Here is a 15,881-nt window from a genome sequence, read left to right on the forward strand (position 1 = left end):
AGGACTGGCCTAGGGGTATTTTAAATTGGTTTTAACTAAATTTTAGTAGAAGCGGCCTATTTAAATATTTATTTTTAATTATTCTCTTAAATTTTGTATTTTGTATTTGTATCAAACTGTTTTTAAACTGGCTGTAAGCCGCCCTGAGTCCTCCGGGAGAAGGGCGGGGTATAAATATAATAAATCAAATAAATCAAATCAATCTTCATTAAACTGGACATCCCCAATTCCAGCCACTGTTCCTTATACGTTTTAGCCTCCAGTTCCCTGATCATCTTTGTTGCTCTTCTGTGTACTCTTTCTAGAGTCTCAACGTCTTTTTTACATCATGGCGACCAAACCCGGATGCTGTATTCCACGTGTGGCCTTACCAAGGCCTTGTAAAGTGGTACTAACCGTTCACATGATCTTGATTCTATCCCTCTGTTAATGCAGCCCAGCACTGTGTTGTCTTTTTTTGGCAGCTGCAGCACACGGCTGGCTCCTATTTAAGTGATTGTCCACTAGGACTCCAAGATCCTTCTCACAGTTGCTACTATTACAGTTACTACTACTATTAAAGGAACTGTTGTAAATAGAGGATTACCTGTAATTGCAACTTTGGGGTGTGGGGGGGCTAAGTCTAACCTGAAAGCAAAATTTGCTGTTGACTGTTGAAAGAGTCTTATAACCAAGCACAGGCCACATTGTTTTCTGCAGAACAGCCTGCTCTGTATGAAGAACAATGAATGCAGCCAGATGAACATTTTTCCATCAGATTTACCTTTTGTGATTCCTTTAAGGGCATCGAGGACGAAGGTGATGGAAATAAAAAGGGCAATGATTTCCTCAGTGGACCTACAAAAACACACACACACACACACAACAGAAGAAGACCGTCAACCAAAAAAGGCCAAGAAAGGACACCGAGTATTTTCTAGGAGTGAAAGACCTCAAAGTGTTTTGAAGCATCTTTTAACCGGGGATGGGCAGGTAGTCCTCAAGTTACAGCCACGAGGGAGCCCCCCAAAAATTCCGCTGCTAAGCAAGACAGTTAACGGAATAGGTTAACTGTTAAGTGAATGGCTGCAGTCGCTAACTTAGTCACAGGGCTGTGAAGTGGGTTGGGCTTCCTCGCTGACTTTGCTCGTCAGAAGGTCGCAAAAGGGGATCGCGTGGCCCTGCGGCCGTCATTAAGTGCGAACCAGTTGCCAAGCATCTGAATTTTGATCATGTGACAATGGGGGAATGCTGCGATGGTCATGAGTGTGAAAGATGGTCCTAAGTCACCTTTTTCCAGTGCCGTTGAATCTTTGAATGATACTAAACAAACTGTCGTTAAGTCGAGGACTGCCTGTGTTCTGTTGCTTAAACCAGGGGTCCCCAACTTATGGGCTGTGGGCCCACTACCGGGCCGTGGCCTATTGCCACTGGGCCGTGGGACAGGCATGGGCGCACTCATCTCCCACAGACCCGTTTGCACCTGCATGCGGGTGCTAGCGCCGGCGGCTAGCGCCTACGCACATGTGCAAACGGGGCTGCTAGCCCCGTGTGGGTGTAGTTGGCCCTGTTCACACAGGCATGTGCACGCGGCCACAAATTTCCCAGCTGCTCCCTTTCCCTCCGGGCCGCCAGAATGAAAAGGTTGGTGACCTCTAGCTTAAACAAGTTCGGTTTCTAAACTGCTATCTGTGGGGCTAAACCAAGTGTAGGCAACCTTGGCTCTTTTATGACTCGTGGACTTCAACTCCCAGAATTCCTGAGCCAGCATGGCTCAGCTTGGAAACTCTCCCTTTCCCCTCAGCATGGCTGGCTCAGGAATTCTGGGAGTTGAAGTCCATGAGTCATAAAGCGGCCTAGACCTAGGTCACGGGTAGGCAACCTTGGCTCTTTTATGATTCGTGGATTTCAACTCCCAGAATTCCTGAGCCAGGATGGCTCAGCTTGGAAACTTTTCCCTTTCCCCTCAGCGTGGCTGGCTCAGGAATTCTGGGAGTTGAAGTCCACGAGTCATAAAAGAGCCAAGGTTGCCTCCCCCTGGCCTAGGTCTAGGCCGCTTTATGACTTGTGGACTTCAACTCCCAGAATTCCTCAGCCAGCATGGCTCAGCTTGGAAACCTCTCCCTTTCCCCTCAGCATGGCAAATGGGGTTTGCTCGCAGGGGTAGGTAACCTTGGCTCTTTTATGACTCATGGACTTCAACTCCCAGAATTCCTGAGCCAGCCATGCTGAGGGGAAAGGGAGAGGTTTCCAAGCTGAGCCATGCTGGCTCAGGAATTCTGGGAGCTGAAGTCCACGGGTCATAAAAGGGCCAAGGTTCCCCACCCCTGGCCTAGGTTTTATATTCTAATTCTGCACCAATTTCAAAATTTCCAAGCTTCCCGGAGTCGCGATTGTGACACGGGTGGCACTAACAGCAACAACCAACATGCGTGTCTTACCTTTTAAAGAGCTTCATGACAAGGCTGAAGTTGAAGAGAGAGTACAGCACGAGGAAAAAGCTGTTCCAGAGACCGACCCAAGCGTAAAACGCGCGGAAATCCAAATTGTAGTCGTAACAGATTCCTTTGATCACTGGAAGCAAGAAAGAAAGAGAGCCAGTTTAGACTGCTGATGAAAGCGTTAGGCTAGAGACTAGGAGACCGTGAGTTCTAGTCCTGCCTTAGACCTGCAAGCTAGTTGGGTGATTTAGGGCCAATCACCCGGAGGCCATGAGTTCTAGTCCTGCCTTAGACTACAAGCTAGATGGGTGATTTGGGGCAAATCACCAAAAGGTCGTGAGTTCTAGTCCCGCATAAGTTATGAACGTCCGCTGAGTGACTTTGGGCCAATCACCAGGAGATGGTGAGTTCTAGTTCTGCCTTAGGCATGAAAGCCAGTTGGATGATTTTGGGCCAATCACCAGGAGGTGGAGAGTTCTAGTCCTGCCTTAGGCATGAAAGCCAGCTCGGCTGTCTGCAAGGAGTATAAATCCTTCCCTTCCCCACCATCCAGTCAGAGCTGAAGAAGCTTCTTGTGGATGAGAAGGGAAATGTCTTCAAAATAAAACAAAGGAAGTCCAGTTGCCTCTTGAAAAAGCACCTTTGGGACAAAGCAGTCTGAACATCGAAGGGGGATGCTGATCAAAGGGGTGGGCAGGAGGGACGAGGACCGTGCGGCAGGCAGCATGTTGAGCCCGTCGGCGGCACTCCAAAGCCTATCGCTTGTGGGAACCCCGAAGCGCAGAGAACCCAGAAAAGTGGCAAGGATGAACTCACCGTTGATATACAGTGCCAAAGGAGCCGTGGTTAAAAGCACCACTAGCGGCTGGCCGGCGAAGAGCGCGTAAAGCAGGCCACCGATGCACTGACCCACAATCGACTTTTGCACATCTGGAAATAAAAAAAGACAACACTGGGGAAACAAAGCAGGGATTGGCTGAAGTCAACCTGTTTTTGGCTTAATGTCCTGGTTCCGACAGATGAAACTCTTCGAAAGAACTTTGAGGCATTGTTTACCTTAAATAATCTTTATTTGAGAAGCACAGCGTCACTAACACAATCGAAGCCAAAAACTGAATTCCCCTCCCCTGAGGACATAGCATCAAAGCACAATTCCCTCCTCCAATTAACAGTCATAAACCACATTCTCCAATTAGCTTGAAATGCAGGCCTTCCCTCCAGTTCTCCAGCCCGCCAATCCTTATCATCTCTTATTTCAATAACCTTGGTTCACACACTAGGTCCAGTATTGTTATGTCTGGCTCAACTCTCATGCACATTCCTCCTCCCCCCCAGCATCATCTAACTCTAACTCTTAACTCTAAGAGTAAAACATAAGAAGAAAAGGGTTGCATCTCCATCTGTTGACAAAGCAAAAACATCCGATGTGAGCAGCGTTGACGCCTGCCTTAAATCGCAGCATTATCAGACAGGGAAAAAAAAACCAGGTCCACATCCAGAGGTCCAATTAAACTGATTTATTGCTAAAAAGCTGTGGGCAGGAAATCTTTTCAACTATAGCTAGTCCTCAACGTACGACTACCATGTACCCCAAATTTCTGTTTCTAAGCGAGACAGCGGTGAAGTGAGTTTTGCCCGTTCTGCCACTTTTCTGGCCACAATTGTTAAGTGGATCACTGCAGTTGTTAAGTTAGTAACACGGTTGTTAAGTGAATCCGGCTTCCCCTATTGACTCTGCTTGTCAGAAAGTCACAGAAAGGGATCGCGGGACACCCCCACCCTCCCGGACACTGCAACCAGCACAAATATGAATCAGTGGCCAAGTGTCTGGGGATGCTGCGACGGTCCCAAGAGTGAAAAACGGTCATAAGTCCCTTTTTTTCAGTACCATTGTTAACTTTGAACCGTCACTAAATGAATGGTTGTAAGTTGAGGTCTATCTGTAATGGTGAGCACCTGCTGGGAGTTAGATAAGGGTCAAGGAATTCAACGGGAGTTGGACTGGGTTCTATTCTATTCTACTCTAATTCTTATTTCTATTCTATTCTATTCTATTTTCTATTCTATGCTAATTCTATTCTATTCTATTCTATTGTTATTCTATTCCTATTCTATTCTATTCTATTCTAATTCTTATTCTATTCTTATTCTATTCTATTCTATTCTAAGTCTTATTCTATTCTAATTCTTATTTCTATTCTATTCTATTCTATTGTTATTCTATTCTATTCTATTCTATTCTATTCTATTCTTATTCTATTCTATTATTCTTATTCTTTCCTATTCTTATTCTTATTCTTTCCTATTCTTATTCTTATTCTATTCTATTCTATTGTAAAGATGTTTCACTTATCATCCAAGAAGCTTCTTCATTTCTTGTTTTCCTGACAGTCAGAACAATTAATTAGAGGAACAGCTTGCCACCAGAAGTTGTGAATGCTCCAACACTGGAGGCTTTAAACAAGAAATTGGACCATCATTTGTCCGAAATGGTATAGGGTTTCCTGCCTGAGCAGGGGGTTGGACTAGATGACCTCCAAGGTCCCTTCCAAATTTACTACTACTACTACTACTACTAAAATTATTATTATTATTATTATTAACTTTAGACTCCTGTAGATTTTTTAGGAAGCTCTCTCTCTCTCTCTCTCTCTCTCTCTCTCTGTGTGTGTGTGTGTCTGAGCACAATTCTGAACTTATAGCTCAGCAAGATACGTTGTTCTTATCTTTTATAACCTTGGAAATCAGAAACATGGAATTTCCTGGACTTTGGGTCCAAGGAGACATGCGGATAAATAAAGCTAAGATTTCCTGGTCTGATTCCAACAAAGGTTTTTGTTTTTCTTTGGGCCGAGAAGACTGTTTTTAAGCTTTTCTTTTTAAAAATAAAAAAATAAAAAATCCTTCCTACCGCCTCTTATTTATTTTTAGAGCCGTCTCTAGCCTTAATGAACTTTTTTTTTTTTAAAAAAAAACATCCTTAAGTGCAAGGGAGTTCCTATTCTGCTCAATGCTGCACGCCGACGTTTTAATCAGGGGTTTTTTTTTTAAAAAAATACAAAGTAAATTCTGCAAATAATTAAAACACACAGGGATGTCCCAATTCTGCAAATAATTAAAACACACAGGGATGTCCCAAACGCTTCCTTATTCATCCAAGGAGGTCATAGGCAGTAGGGCAAAACTCACTTCACCAAATGTCTTGCTTAGTGACAGAAATTAACGGAGGTCGTGAATCGGGGGACTACCTGCCCTTTAATAATAATAATAATAATAGTAATAATAATAACAACAACAACAACAATAAAATTGGAAGGGACCTTGGAGGTCATCTAATCCAACCCCCTGCTCAGGCAGGAAACCCTACACCATTTCAGACAAATGGCTGTCCAGTCTCTTCTTAAAAACTTCCAATGTTGGAGCATTCACCGCTTCTGGAGGCAGGTGGTTCCACTGGTTAATTGTTCTAACTGTCAGGAAGTTTCTCCTTAGTTCTAGGTTGCTTCTCTCCTTGATTAGTTTCCATCCGTTGCTTCTTGTCCTGCCCTCAGGTGCTTTGGAGAATAGCTTGACTCCCTCTTCTTTGGGGCAGCCCCTGACATACTGGAACACTGCTATCCCATCCCCCCTCATCCTTCTCTTCGTTAAACTATACATTCCCAATTCCAGCAACCGTTCCTTATATGCTTTACCCTCCAGTCCCCTGATCATCTTTGTTGCTCTTCTCTGTACTCTTTCTAGAGTCTCAGCATCTTTTTTACAGCGTGGTGACCAAAACTGGATGTGGCCTTACCAAAGCCTTGTAAAGTGGTACTAACAGTTCACCTGATCTTGATTCTATCCACTAGAGAGACGCTCAAGCAGGATCTGCCCACTACTCAGACCCCCCCCTTCCAACGTAAACACGGGAAGGGCCACTCACCTATGACCCCCTCGGTGTTCTCGTCATTCAGGGACCCGAAAGCGATGGTTGGCAGGAGGCAGGCAAAATAGAGGAAGATCATGGTGGTGATGTATTTCCCTATCGCTTTGTTGTTGCCGATAATGCCTAAAAGAAAAAAGAAAAAAAGCCCAAATAGCGGATTAAAAACGTGGAAATGAACCAGGTGTGCGCCCTAGGGAATTCTGGGAACTGTAGTTTAACTCACAAGAGCACCAAGGCTATTGGGGGCTTCCTTCCTTCCTTCCCTCCATCCTTTCCTTTCTTTGTCCCCCCCCCATCTTCTTCTTTCCTTTCTTCCTATTTTTCTTTTCCTCCCTCCCTTTCTGCCCTTCTCTCTATTCTTTCTTCCTTCCCTCTCCCTTTCCTCCCTTCTCTATTTTTCCTTCCTTCCTCTCCCTTTCCTCCCTTCTCTCTATTCTTCCTTCCTTCTTCTCTTTCCTTCCTTCTCTCTATTCTTCCTTCCTCTCCCTTTCCTCCCTTCTCTATTCTTCCTCCCTTTCTCTTTCCTCCCTTCTCTGTATTCTTCCTCCCTTCTCTATTCTTCCTTCCTTCCTCTTTCCTCCCTTCTCTATTCCTCCTTCCTCTTTCCTCCCTTCTCTGTATTCTTCCTCCCTTCTCTCTATTCTTCCTTCCTTCCTCTTTCCTCCCTTCTCTATTCTTCCTTCCTCTTTCCTCCCTTCTCTGTATTCTTCCTCCCTTCTCTCTATTCTTCCTTCCTTCCTCTTTCCTCCCTTCTCTATTCTTCCTTCCTCTTTCCTCCCTTCTCTATTCTTCCTCCCTTCTCTCTATTCTTCCTTCCTTCCTCTCCCTTTCCTCCCTTCTCTCTATTCTTCCTTCCTTCCTCTCCCTTTCCTCCCTTCTCTCTATTCTTCCTTCCTTTCTCTTTCCTCCCTTCGCTCTATTCTTCCTCCCTTCTCTCTATTCTTCCTTCCTCTCCCTTTCCTCCCTTCTCTCTATTCTTCCTTCCTTCCTCTTTCCTCCCTTCTCTATTCTTCCTTCCTCTTTCCTCCCTTCTCTATTCTTCCTTCCTCTTTCCTCCCTTCTCTCTATTCTTCCTTCCTTCCTTCCTCCCTCCCTCTCCCTTCATTTGTTCCTTTTGTTCTTTCCCTCCCTCCTTCCCTTATTCTTCTTTCCTTCCTCTCCCTCCTGCTTCCTTCCTCTATCCCTTTTTTCTTTACCTTTCCCTTTTTTCTTTCCCTTTCTTTTCTTTCTTTCTTTCTTTCTTTCTTTCTTTCTTTCTTTCTTTCTTTCTTTCTTTCTTTCTTTCTTTCTTTCTCTTTCCTTCCTTCCTCCCTCTCTCCCTCCCTCTTCCTTCCCACATGTTACAATCCATAATGAAAGCTTTCCTCTTAATTTTCTCCTCTTCCACAAGGGATGGTTAATTGTCTGGCAGCAATTAACATTTCCATACAAATAATTAAGGGAACCTGGCATGAATAAACTTATGAAGAATGTCTCTTTAATTTTATTTTTTAAATGTTTACCCGTTTTCACATCCTCTTTGTGACCTTTAGCGTTCCCTTTTAGCACATAAGGTATTGGTTTTTTTTTACTGTTAGTGTTGTAGTTTTATAATAATATGTTACCAAGCATAGCTTTGGTTGCCTTTCATTTCATTTCATTCTCATTATCGAAATAAGCACATTTTCCACCTGATTGTATTTTAAGACAGTCTAAAGAAATTACAGATTTTCACTGATGGGTTTAAAAATTTAAAATGATTCCTGAATCAGGGAATTATCCAACATTTTCTCTTTGTGAGGGGAGGGGAAACAGATGTCACGTAGAACTCTGTCATTTAATTGAATCTTGATTACCCACAGCATATAGGTAATCCAAAACATACAACAGTGCATTTAGTGACCGTTTCAAGTTACAACGGCACTGAAAAAAGTGACTTAGGACGGATTTTCACGATTACGACCGTTACAGCATCCCCGTGGTCACGCGATCAAAATTCAGAGGCTTGGCAACTGACTCGTATTTATGAGGGTCGCAGCGTCCCAGGGTCAGGCGATCCCCTTTTTGCGACCTTTGCGACAAGCAAAGTCAACGGGGGAAGGCAGATTCACTTAACAACTGTGTTGCTAACTTAACAAGTGCAGTGATTCACTTAACGACGATGGCAAGAAAGGTCATAAAGTGGGGCAAAACCCACTTAGCAGCTGTCTCGCTTAGCGATGGACATTTTGGGCTCAATTATTGGATTTTGTAAGGTGGTTTTATTTTTGTAAGCTGCCCAGAGTCACCGTGAGTTCCGGCCATATAAACTTTCAAAACAGAGAATAAAATAAAATATATAAAATAAAACAAAAGCAGTGCTAGAAGGGAATGTGGTTTGTGGGGGGGAGGGGGAGGAGGAGGAGGAGAAGAACTGTGGGGTCCTTGCTGCTCTCTGAGCTCGGTGGTTTTCTTGCAGACATTTCATGACCCAATTAGGTAACATCATCAGTGCTAGAAGGAAGTGAGGGTAGAGGAGGAGGAAGAAGAAAAGAGGAGGAGGAAATGGAAAGGGGAGGAGGAGGAGGAAGTGGAAGGGAAAGGAAGAGGAGGAGAAAGGAGAGGAAGAGGAAGAGGAAGAGGAAGAGGGAGAAGGAGGAGGAGAAGAAGAAGGAGAAGGAGGAGAAGAAGAAGAAGAAGAAGAAGAAGAAGAAGAAGAAGAAGAAGAAGAAGAAGAAGAAGAAGAAGAAGAAGAAGAAGAAGAAGAAGAAGAAGAAGAAGAAGAAGAAGAAGAAGAAGAAGAAGAGGAGGAGGAGGAGGAAGGGGGAGGAGGAGGAGGAGGAGGAGGAGAAAGGAGAGGGAGAGGGAGAAGGAGGAGGAGGAGGGAGGAGTAGAACTGTGCGGTCCCTGGTGCTCTCTGAGCTGGGTGGTTTTCTTGCAGACGTTTCATTATCAACCTAGGTAACAGCATCAGTGCTAGAAGGGAGTGGGGTTTGATGCAGGTCTTCAGTGCACCTGATAATGTCACCTAGTTTGGTAATAAAACATCTGCAAAAAGCAACCAAGCTCAGGGAACACCAAAGACCTCTCAAACCATATTTAAAACGTGTGACTCTGATCATGAGATAATACTATTGGGTGCGGGATTATAATACCGTGTTTTGCCGCCCCACGTAAACCTCTTGGCACACGTGGGCAACCCTTGAGGTGGTCAGAGGGCATCCCCTTTTGGCTGAAGACTCGAAAGCGATGAAATTTTCCTTTCGACAAGGCCGAGTTGTCAGACAAACTGGTAAACAGGACACGGCACAAATCTTCCCCCCCCCCCCCATAAACAGCAGCTCACCTACCGTCAGTGTAGTCCAGAGCGTAGACTGGAAACCTTCTAGCAATGTCATCAAAAATCCCCTTGCCAACGTTGAAGAACTCGTGCAGCTGAAGGGAGGAAGGAAATGTCATCTCGGTTCAAGTATGCTCCTCTATTGTTGGAGGCGAGGGAGCGCGCAGGCCTCCGCCAGGCCGGCGGGACAGCCCGCGGGCGGACGGGAATTCAAAAGAAATGATGACGGGGCACACGGGAGGCCAGACGGCCAGAGAAACGGGGGGGGGGTGTCCTCCAAAACGGCGTCGGGTCTCAAGATGCACCGCAAAAGGCCAAAGATGGCCTTGCCGCACGCAAAGCCATCAAAAAGCACCGTCAATGTGAGGGGGGGGAGTTAATTTTAGGAGGGGGATATTTGAAGCTCGAGGTTGAACTGGGGGGGGGAGGTTCTGGGTGCCCTCGGAGCTTGGTAGTTTTCTTGCAGACGTTTCATGACCCAACTAGGTAATGTCACTGGTGCTAGAAAGGGGAAAGAGTTGTGGACAGGCGAGAGGAGGAAGGAGGAGGGAGGAGGAGGAGGAGGATGCTCTCTGAGCTTGGTGATTTTCTTACAGACATTTTATTACCAAACTAGATAACATCATCAGTGCTAGAAGGGAGAAGGATTTGAGGACTAGTGGAGGAGGAGGAGGAGGGCGACTGTGGGAACCTTGTTGCTCTCTGAGCTTGATTTTCTTGCAGACGTTTCATAGCCCAACTAGGTAACATCATCAGTGCTACAAAGGAGTAGGGTTTGTGGAGAGGAGGAGGAGGAGGAGGAGGAGGAGGAGGAGGACGACGACGACGACGACGACTGTGGGGTCCTTCGTGCTATCTTAACTTTGTGATTTTCTTGCAGACATTTCATGACCCAACTAGGTAACATCATCAGTGCTACAAAGGAGTGGGTTTGTGGAGGAGGAGGAGGAGGAGGAGGAGGAGGACGACGACGACGACGACTATGGGGTCCTTGGTGCTCTCTGAACTTAGTGGTTTTCTTGCAGACATTTCATGACCCAACTAGGTAACATCATCAATGCTACAAAGGAGTGGGGTTTGTGGAGAGAAGGAGGAGGAGCACTGATAACGTTATCTAGTTTGGTAATGAAACATCCAGGAGAAAACCATCAAAGTCAGAGAGCACCAAGGAGTCCACAAAATTAATTTTGCTTTCTGCCGTTTGCTGGCCGGCTGCTCACCCCTCTGTCTCTGGGGGTCTCTTTCAACCCACCTATTCCTCCAGGTGAGGTTATGGAGCGGACCCTAAAAATTAAACACGCACAGGTAGCCCTTGACTTACAAGCACTCATTTAGTGACCAGGAGAAGTTGCAGCGGCACTAAAAAAAAAATCTGACTTACGGCCGTTTTTCACACGTTATCACCCTTGCAGCATCCCCAGGGTTATTTGATCGAAGTTCAGACGCTTGACAATTGACTCATACTTATAACGGTTGCAGCGTCACAGGGCCACGTAATCCCCTTTGGTGACCTCCTGACTAGCAAAGTCAATGGGGGGGGGAGCCAAATCCGCTTAACGACCATGTTACTAACTTAACAACTGCAAGGATTCGCTTAAGAACTGTGACTCGCTTAACCACCATCTTGCTTAGCGATGGAGTATTTTGGGCTCCGCTGCGGTCGTAAGATGAGGACTACCCGCAGAACCTCTTGGAGGACAGGGGTAGGCAACCACGGCTCTTTTATTACTCGTGGACTTCAATTCCCAGAATTCCTGAGGCAGCATAGGGAACTATGATCCCTTTATGACTCGTGGACTTCAACTCCCAGAATTCCTGAGGCAGCATGGCTCAGCTTGGAAACCTCTCCCTTTCCCCTCAGCATGGCTGGCTCAGGAATTCTGGGAGTTGAAGTCCACCAGTCATAAAAGAGCCAAGGTGGCCTACCCCTGTCTTAGGAAAACACCTGCCACCCTTCTAAGGGACCACGGCCGCATTTCGAGGACCTGAGGCACGGCACCAGCTTCCCTTATCCTCCTGTACCTTCAGAGGCTTGGGACCATGGGCTCTGTGGTCCTCAGTCATGGCCGAGGGCCTCTGGTTGACCACCATCAGCAGGTGTCGCTGGTGGACCAAAGCTTCTTTGAATTCTTCTTCGGTTTTGGTTTCCAGAAGTTTCTGCCGGAAGGTGATGTCCGAAAACATGGTGGCAAATGTCCGGCCCACTTCGGTGGCTGTTTTGGTACTTTTCTGAAGAAGCAAAAACAAGGAAAGCAAAAGAGATGTTAATGAAGAAGGCGAACATCTACATCAGGGGTCCTCAACCATGGTGACTTTAAGACTTGTGGACTTCAACTCCCAGAATTCCTCAGACGGCGTGGCTCAGCTTGGAAACCTCTCCCTTTCCCCTCAGCGTGGCTGGCTCAAGAATTCTGGGAGTTGAAGTCCACGAGTCTTAAAGTCGCCATGGTTGAGGATCCCTGATCTACATGATGTTTTATGACATCTCCATCTCCTTCCTTCTTTGTCGTGGGTTTAAGAAAAACAGCTGGCCCAGAGGATGGCAGATCCTTCAAAGGACCTTGGTGGGCTTGGTGGAAGCTGTGCAGCCTAGAACATAGAAGGGACCTTGGAGGTCATCCAGTCCAACCCCCCGTTCAAGTAGGAGACTCTATACCATTTCAGACAAATGGCTCTCCAGTTTCTTCTTCAAAGCCTCCAGTGATGGAGCATCCACAAACTTCAGATAGTTCTCACAGTCAGGAAATTTCTCCTTAATTCCAGGTTGCTTCTCTCCTTGATTAGTTTCCATCTATTGTTTCTTGTCCTGCCTTCCGGTGCTTTGGAGAGTAAGATGACCCCCTCGTCTTCTTCGTGGCAGCCCCTCAAAGATTGGAAGACTGCTATCATGTCACCCCTAGTCCCTTCTTTTCCCTAGACTAGCCGTACCCAATTTCTGCAACCCTTCTTCAAATAAGATCTCCAAAAATGTGCTTTAGATTACAGAATATAAAATAATAAGAGTTGGAAGGGATCTTGGAGGTCTTCTAGTCCACCCCTCTATCCATGAAGGAGCCCAAAGCCTTTCTGAACAAATGGCTGTTCCAATCTCTTCTAGTATTTCTCAAACTCGGTCAGTTTAAAACAGGTAGACATCAAGTCCCAGATGGAATTCTGGGAGTCGAAGTCCTGAAGGCAGGACAAGAAGCAACGGGTGGAAACGAATCAAGGAGAGAAGCAAGACTAGAACTAAGGAGAAACTTCCTGACAGTGAGAACAATTAACCTGTGGAACAACCTGCCTCCAGAAGCGGTGAATGCTCCAACACTGGAAGTTTTTAAGAAGAGACTGGACAGCCATTTGTCCGAAATGGTGTAGGGTTTCTTGCCTGAGCAGGGGGTTGGACTAGATGACCTTCCAACTGTTATTCTGTTATCCTTCCTTCCTTCCTTCCTCCCTCCCTCCCTTCTCCAACACTGGAAGTTTTTAAGAGACTGGACAGCCATTTGTCCGAAATGGTGTAGGGTTTCCTGCCTGAGCAGGGGGTTGGACTAGATGACCTCCAAGGTCCCTTCCAACTCTGTTATTCTGTTATCCTTCCTTCCTTCCTTCCTTCCTCCCTCCCTTCTCCAACACTGGAAGTTTTTAAGAAGAGACTGGACAGCCATTTGTCTAAAATGGTATAGGGTTTCCTGCCTGAGCAGGGGGTTGGACTAGATGACCTCCAAGGTCCCTTCCAACTTTATTATTATTATTATTATTATTATTATTATTATTATTATTATTATTATTATTATTATTATTATTATTAGTCTTAAAGTTGCGGAGTTTGCAGACCTCTGTGTTGTTAGGTCATCACTGTGGGCCGAAGAGTGACACAGACACTTTAACAGAGCAAGGTGATATTTCCCCACACGAAGCTCTTTCACCCACACTTGAAACAGGAGGAATTTGGCCTGGAAGTGGCACCCAGGCAACTCCCACAAGCCCAGGAGGAAAGCAAACGTACCATTTTTGGAGGCGCGAGCACCAAAATCACGAATCTCACTTCACAGGAATTCTCCCCCCAGTTCTGGGGTCTCTCAAGGCGGCTGATGCAGACGTGACGGCGCTGGAGGGATTTTATAGTGCAACTGTCAAAACAAGATAGGGTGATTTCAGCGGGGTCGGAGAGCGAGGAGATGGTTGGGGTCGCCTTCTGGGAAGGACGTTGGCTCGGAAGGAAGAGATGAGGGTTAGACCTTCTATGGAGATTCTCCGTCATGCAGGACACAGTTGTCCCCAAGGTGCTTTTTCAGGAGGCAACTGGACTTGGTTTTTTCTTTGAAGACTTGAAGGCGTTTCGCTTCTCGCCCAAGAAGCTTCTTCGGCTTCTTAAGAGCCGAAGAATCTTCTTGGAGGTCTTCAAAGAAAAACAAAGGAAGTCCAGTGGCCTCCTGAAAAAGCATCTTTGGGATAAGGTTAGCCCTCGTTTCCACGATGGGCCAGTGAACAGGGAGCTGACTGTGGAAGACCCTCCTAATTTGCACAGAAAATGTACCCCTCATGCAGCACACGCTGATTTCTTAGAAGGATCATGAGGAAGTGACCCATTAGCCCCCCTTGACAAAAATTAAGAGGAAGGTCAACAGAGATGACAGTTGGTTTCTCTCGTCTCTGTGGGTTTCTGTGTACAAACATGGGGTCCTGACTGCTCTCTGAGCTTGGCTGTTCTCTTGCAGACATTTCATGACTCAACTAGGTAACATCATCAGTGCTAGAGGGAAGTGGGGTTTAGGAGGAGGAGGAAGAGGGGGACGGCGACAACGACTGTGGGGGTCCTTGGTGTTCTCTGAGCTTGGTAGTTTTCTTGAAGATGCTTCATCACCCAACTAGGTAACATCATCCGTGTTGGAAGGGAGGAAGAAGGGAGGAGGAGGAGGAGGAGGAGGAGGAGGAGGAGGTGGTTGCCTACTTCTGGTCTAGGTCAGAGGTAGGGAACCACGACTGCTTTATGACCTGTGGACTTCAACTCCCAGAATTCCTGAGCCAGCCATGCTGGCTCAGGAATTCTGGGAGTTGAAGTCTACCAGTCATAAAGTGGCCTAGGCCTACCTCTGGCCTAGGGCCATATTTGCTTCCCTGGATCCTGAATTTCTCCAGAAATGTCTCTTTTTCAATCCCTCTAAAACCCAAGCTGGATTGGGTGAAAATTGAATGTCATCCTTCTGCCCGCTGTCCAGACAGGAACCACTTAGCCATGCCAACATCCAAGAACTTTTGATAAGGGATTAAGTCGTCAAAAAAACCTAAAAAACCAATTATGAAAGAATTTCAGCCACTCACATGTATCTTTGGAGCTGTTTATAGTCAATTCAGGGTACAAATTTTCACCTCTTTCCCTGGCCCAATCCAGAGTGTTGGATTGCCTTCATTTTGGGGGGCTGAAAGCCCAGTTTCCATCTGCTCTCGTTTTGTAATGGACAGCTCCGCCGTCAAGTTTTATTTTTTAAAATTTTTTTTTACTTCTGACAAATGTGAGAACTTCACTTCGCACTTCAGACGCCTCTCATAAAGCCTTGTCAGGACCTTGGATTTCATCCTTAATGTAATTTTATTTTTCCAGCCCGGCTATGACATCTCCGCTGTTGCCAGCTTCAGTAGACAGCAAGGGCTTGGGGGTGGATGATGGGTTTTCAGGTCACTTAAGGCCTCCAATAAGATATGAATATTCCAGATTTACAGTGGGTGATTGTGTCACGCCAAATCCAAGAGACCCCCCGCATTACGGGTCATCCTCCACTTACAACAGTTTGTTTAGGGACCGTTCAAAGCTGTAATGGCACTGAAAAAAGTGACTTGTGATCGTTTTTCACAAATAATAATAATAATAATAGTGGACTGGACTCAAGCAGAACTAAAAGCAACGGATAGGAAGACCAGAAAAATAATGACAATGAATCATGCCCTTCATCCACGAAGTGACATTGACAGACTTTATCTACCAAGGCAAATAGATGGGCGTGGAATGCTGCAAGTACATCAGATAGTTGAAGAAGAAAAAATGGCTTTGGAAGAATATCTGAAGGACAGAGATAAAGATGCACTGAAATTAGTATATCAGGAAGGTTTACTAACTACTGGAGAGACCAAACTGTCCTACAAGAAAGACCAAATGAAGAACAGAATAGAGGCATGGGAAGACAAAGCACTACATGGCTAGTACATTAAAAAAATAGCTGGGAAAGCAGATAATAACAAGACCTGGCAATGGCTAAGA

The 15,881-nt window shown here is 45.8% G+C and overlaps 1 protein-coding gene across 1 annotated transcript in view; it reads right to left on the minus strand.

The window, feature by feature from the left end:
* SLC4A11 (solute carrier family 4 member 11) overlaps positions 1-15,881 on the minus strand; it is a 51,681-nt gene that overhangs the window by 24,926 nt on the left and 10,874 nt on the right. The window contains 7 exon segments of the mRNA XM_015823039.1: positions 764-837; positions 2,421-2,553; positions 3,237-3,350; positions 6,343-6,468; positions 9,654-9,780; positions 11,666-11,872; positions 13,632-13,755. Coding sequence (XP_015678525.1) covers positions 764-837; positions 2,421-2,553; positions 3,237-3,350; positions 6,343-6,468; positions 9,654-9,780; positions 11,666-11,872; positions 13,632-13,755 — 905 coding nt within the window.

The sequence above is a fragment of the Protobothrops mucrosquamatus genome, unplaced genomic scaffold (assembly GCF_001527695.2).
Source record: "Protobothrops mucrosquamatus isolate PMUCROS unplaced genomic scaffold, P.Mucros_1.0 scaffold1752, whole genome shotgun sequence".
NCBI classification, from domain to species: domain Eukaryota; kingdom Metazoa; phylum Chordata; class Lepidosauria; order Squamata; family Viperidae; genus Protobothrops; species Protobothrops mucrosquamatus.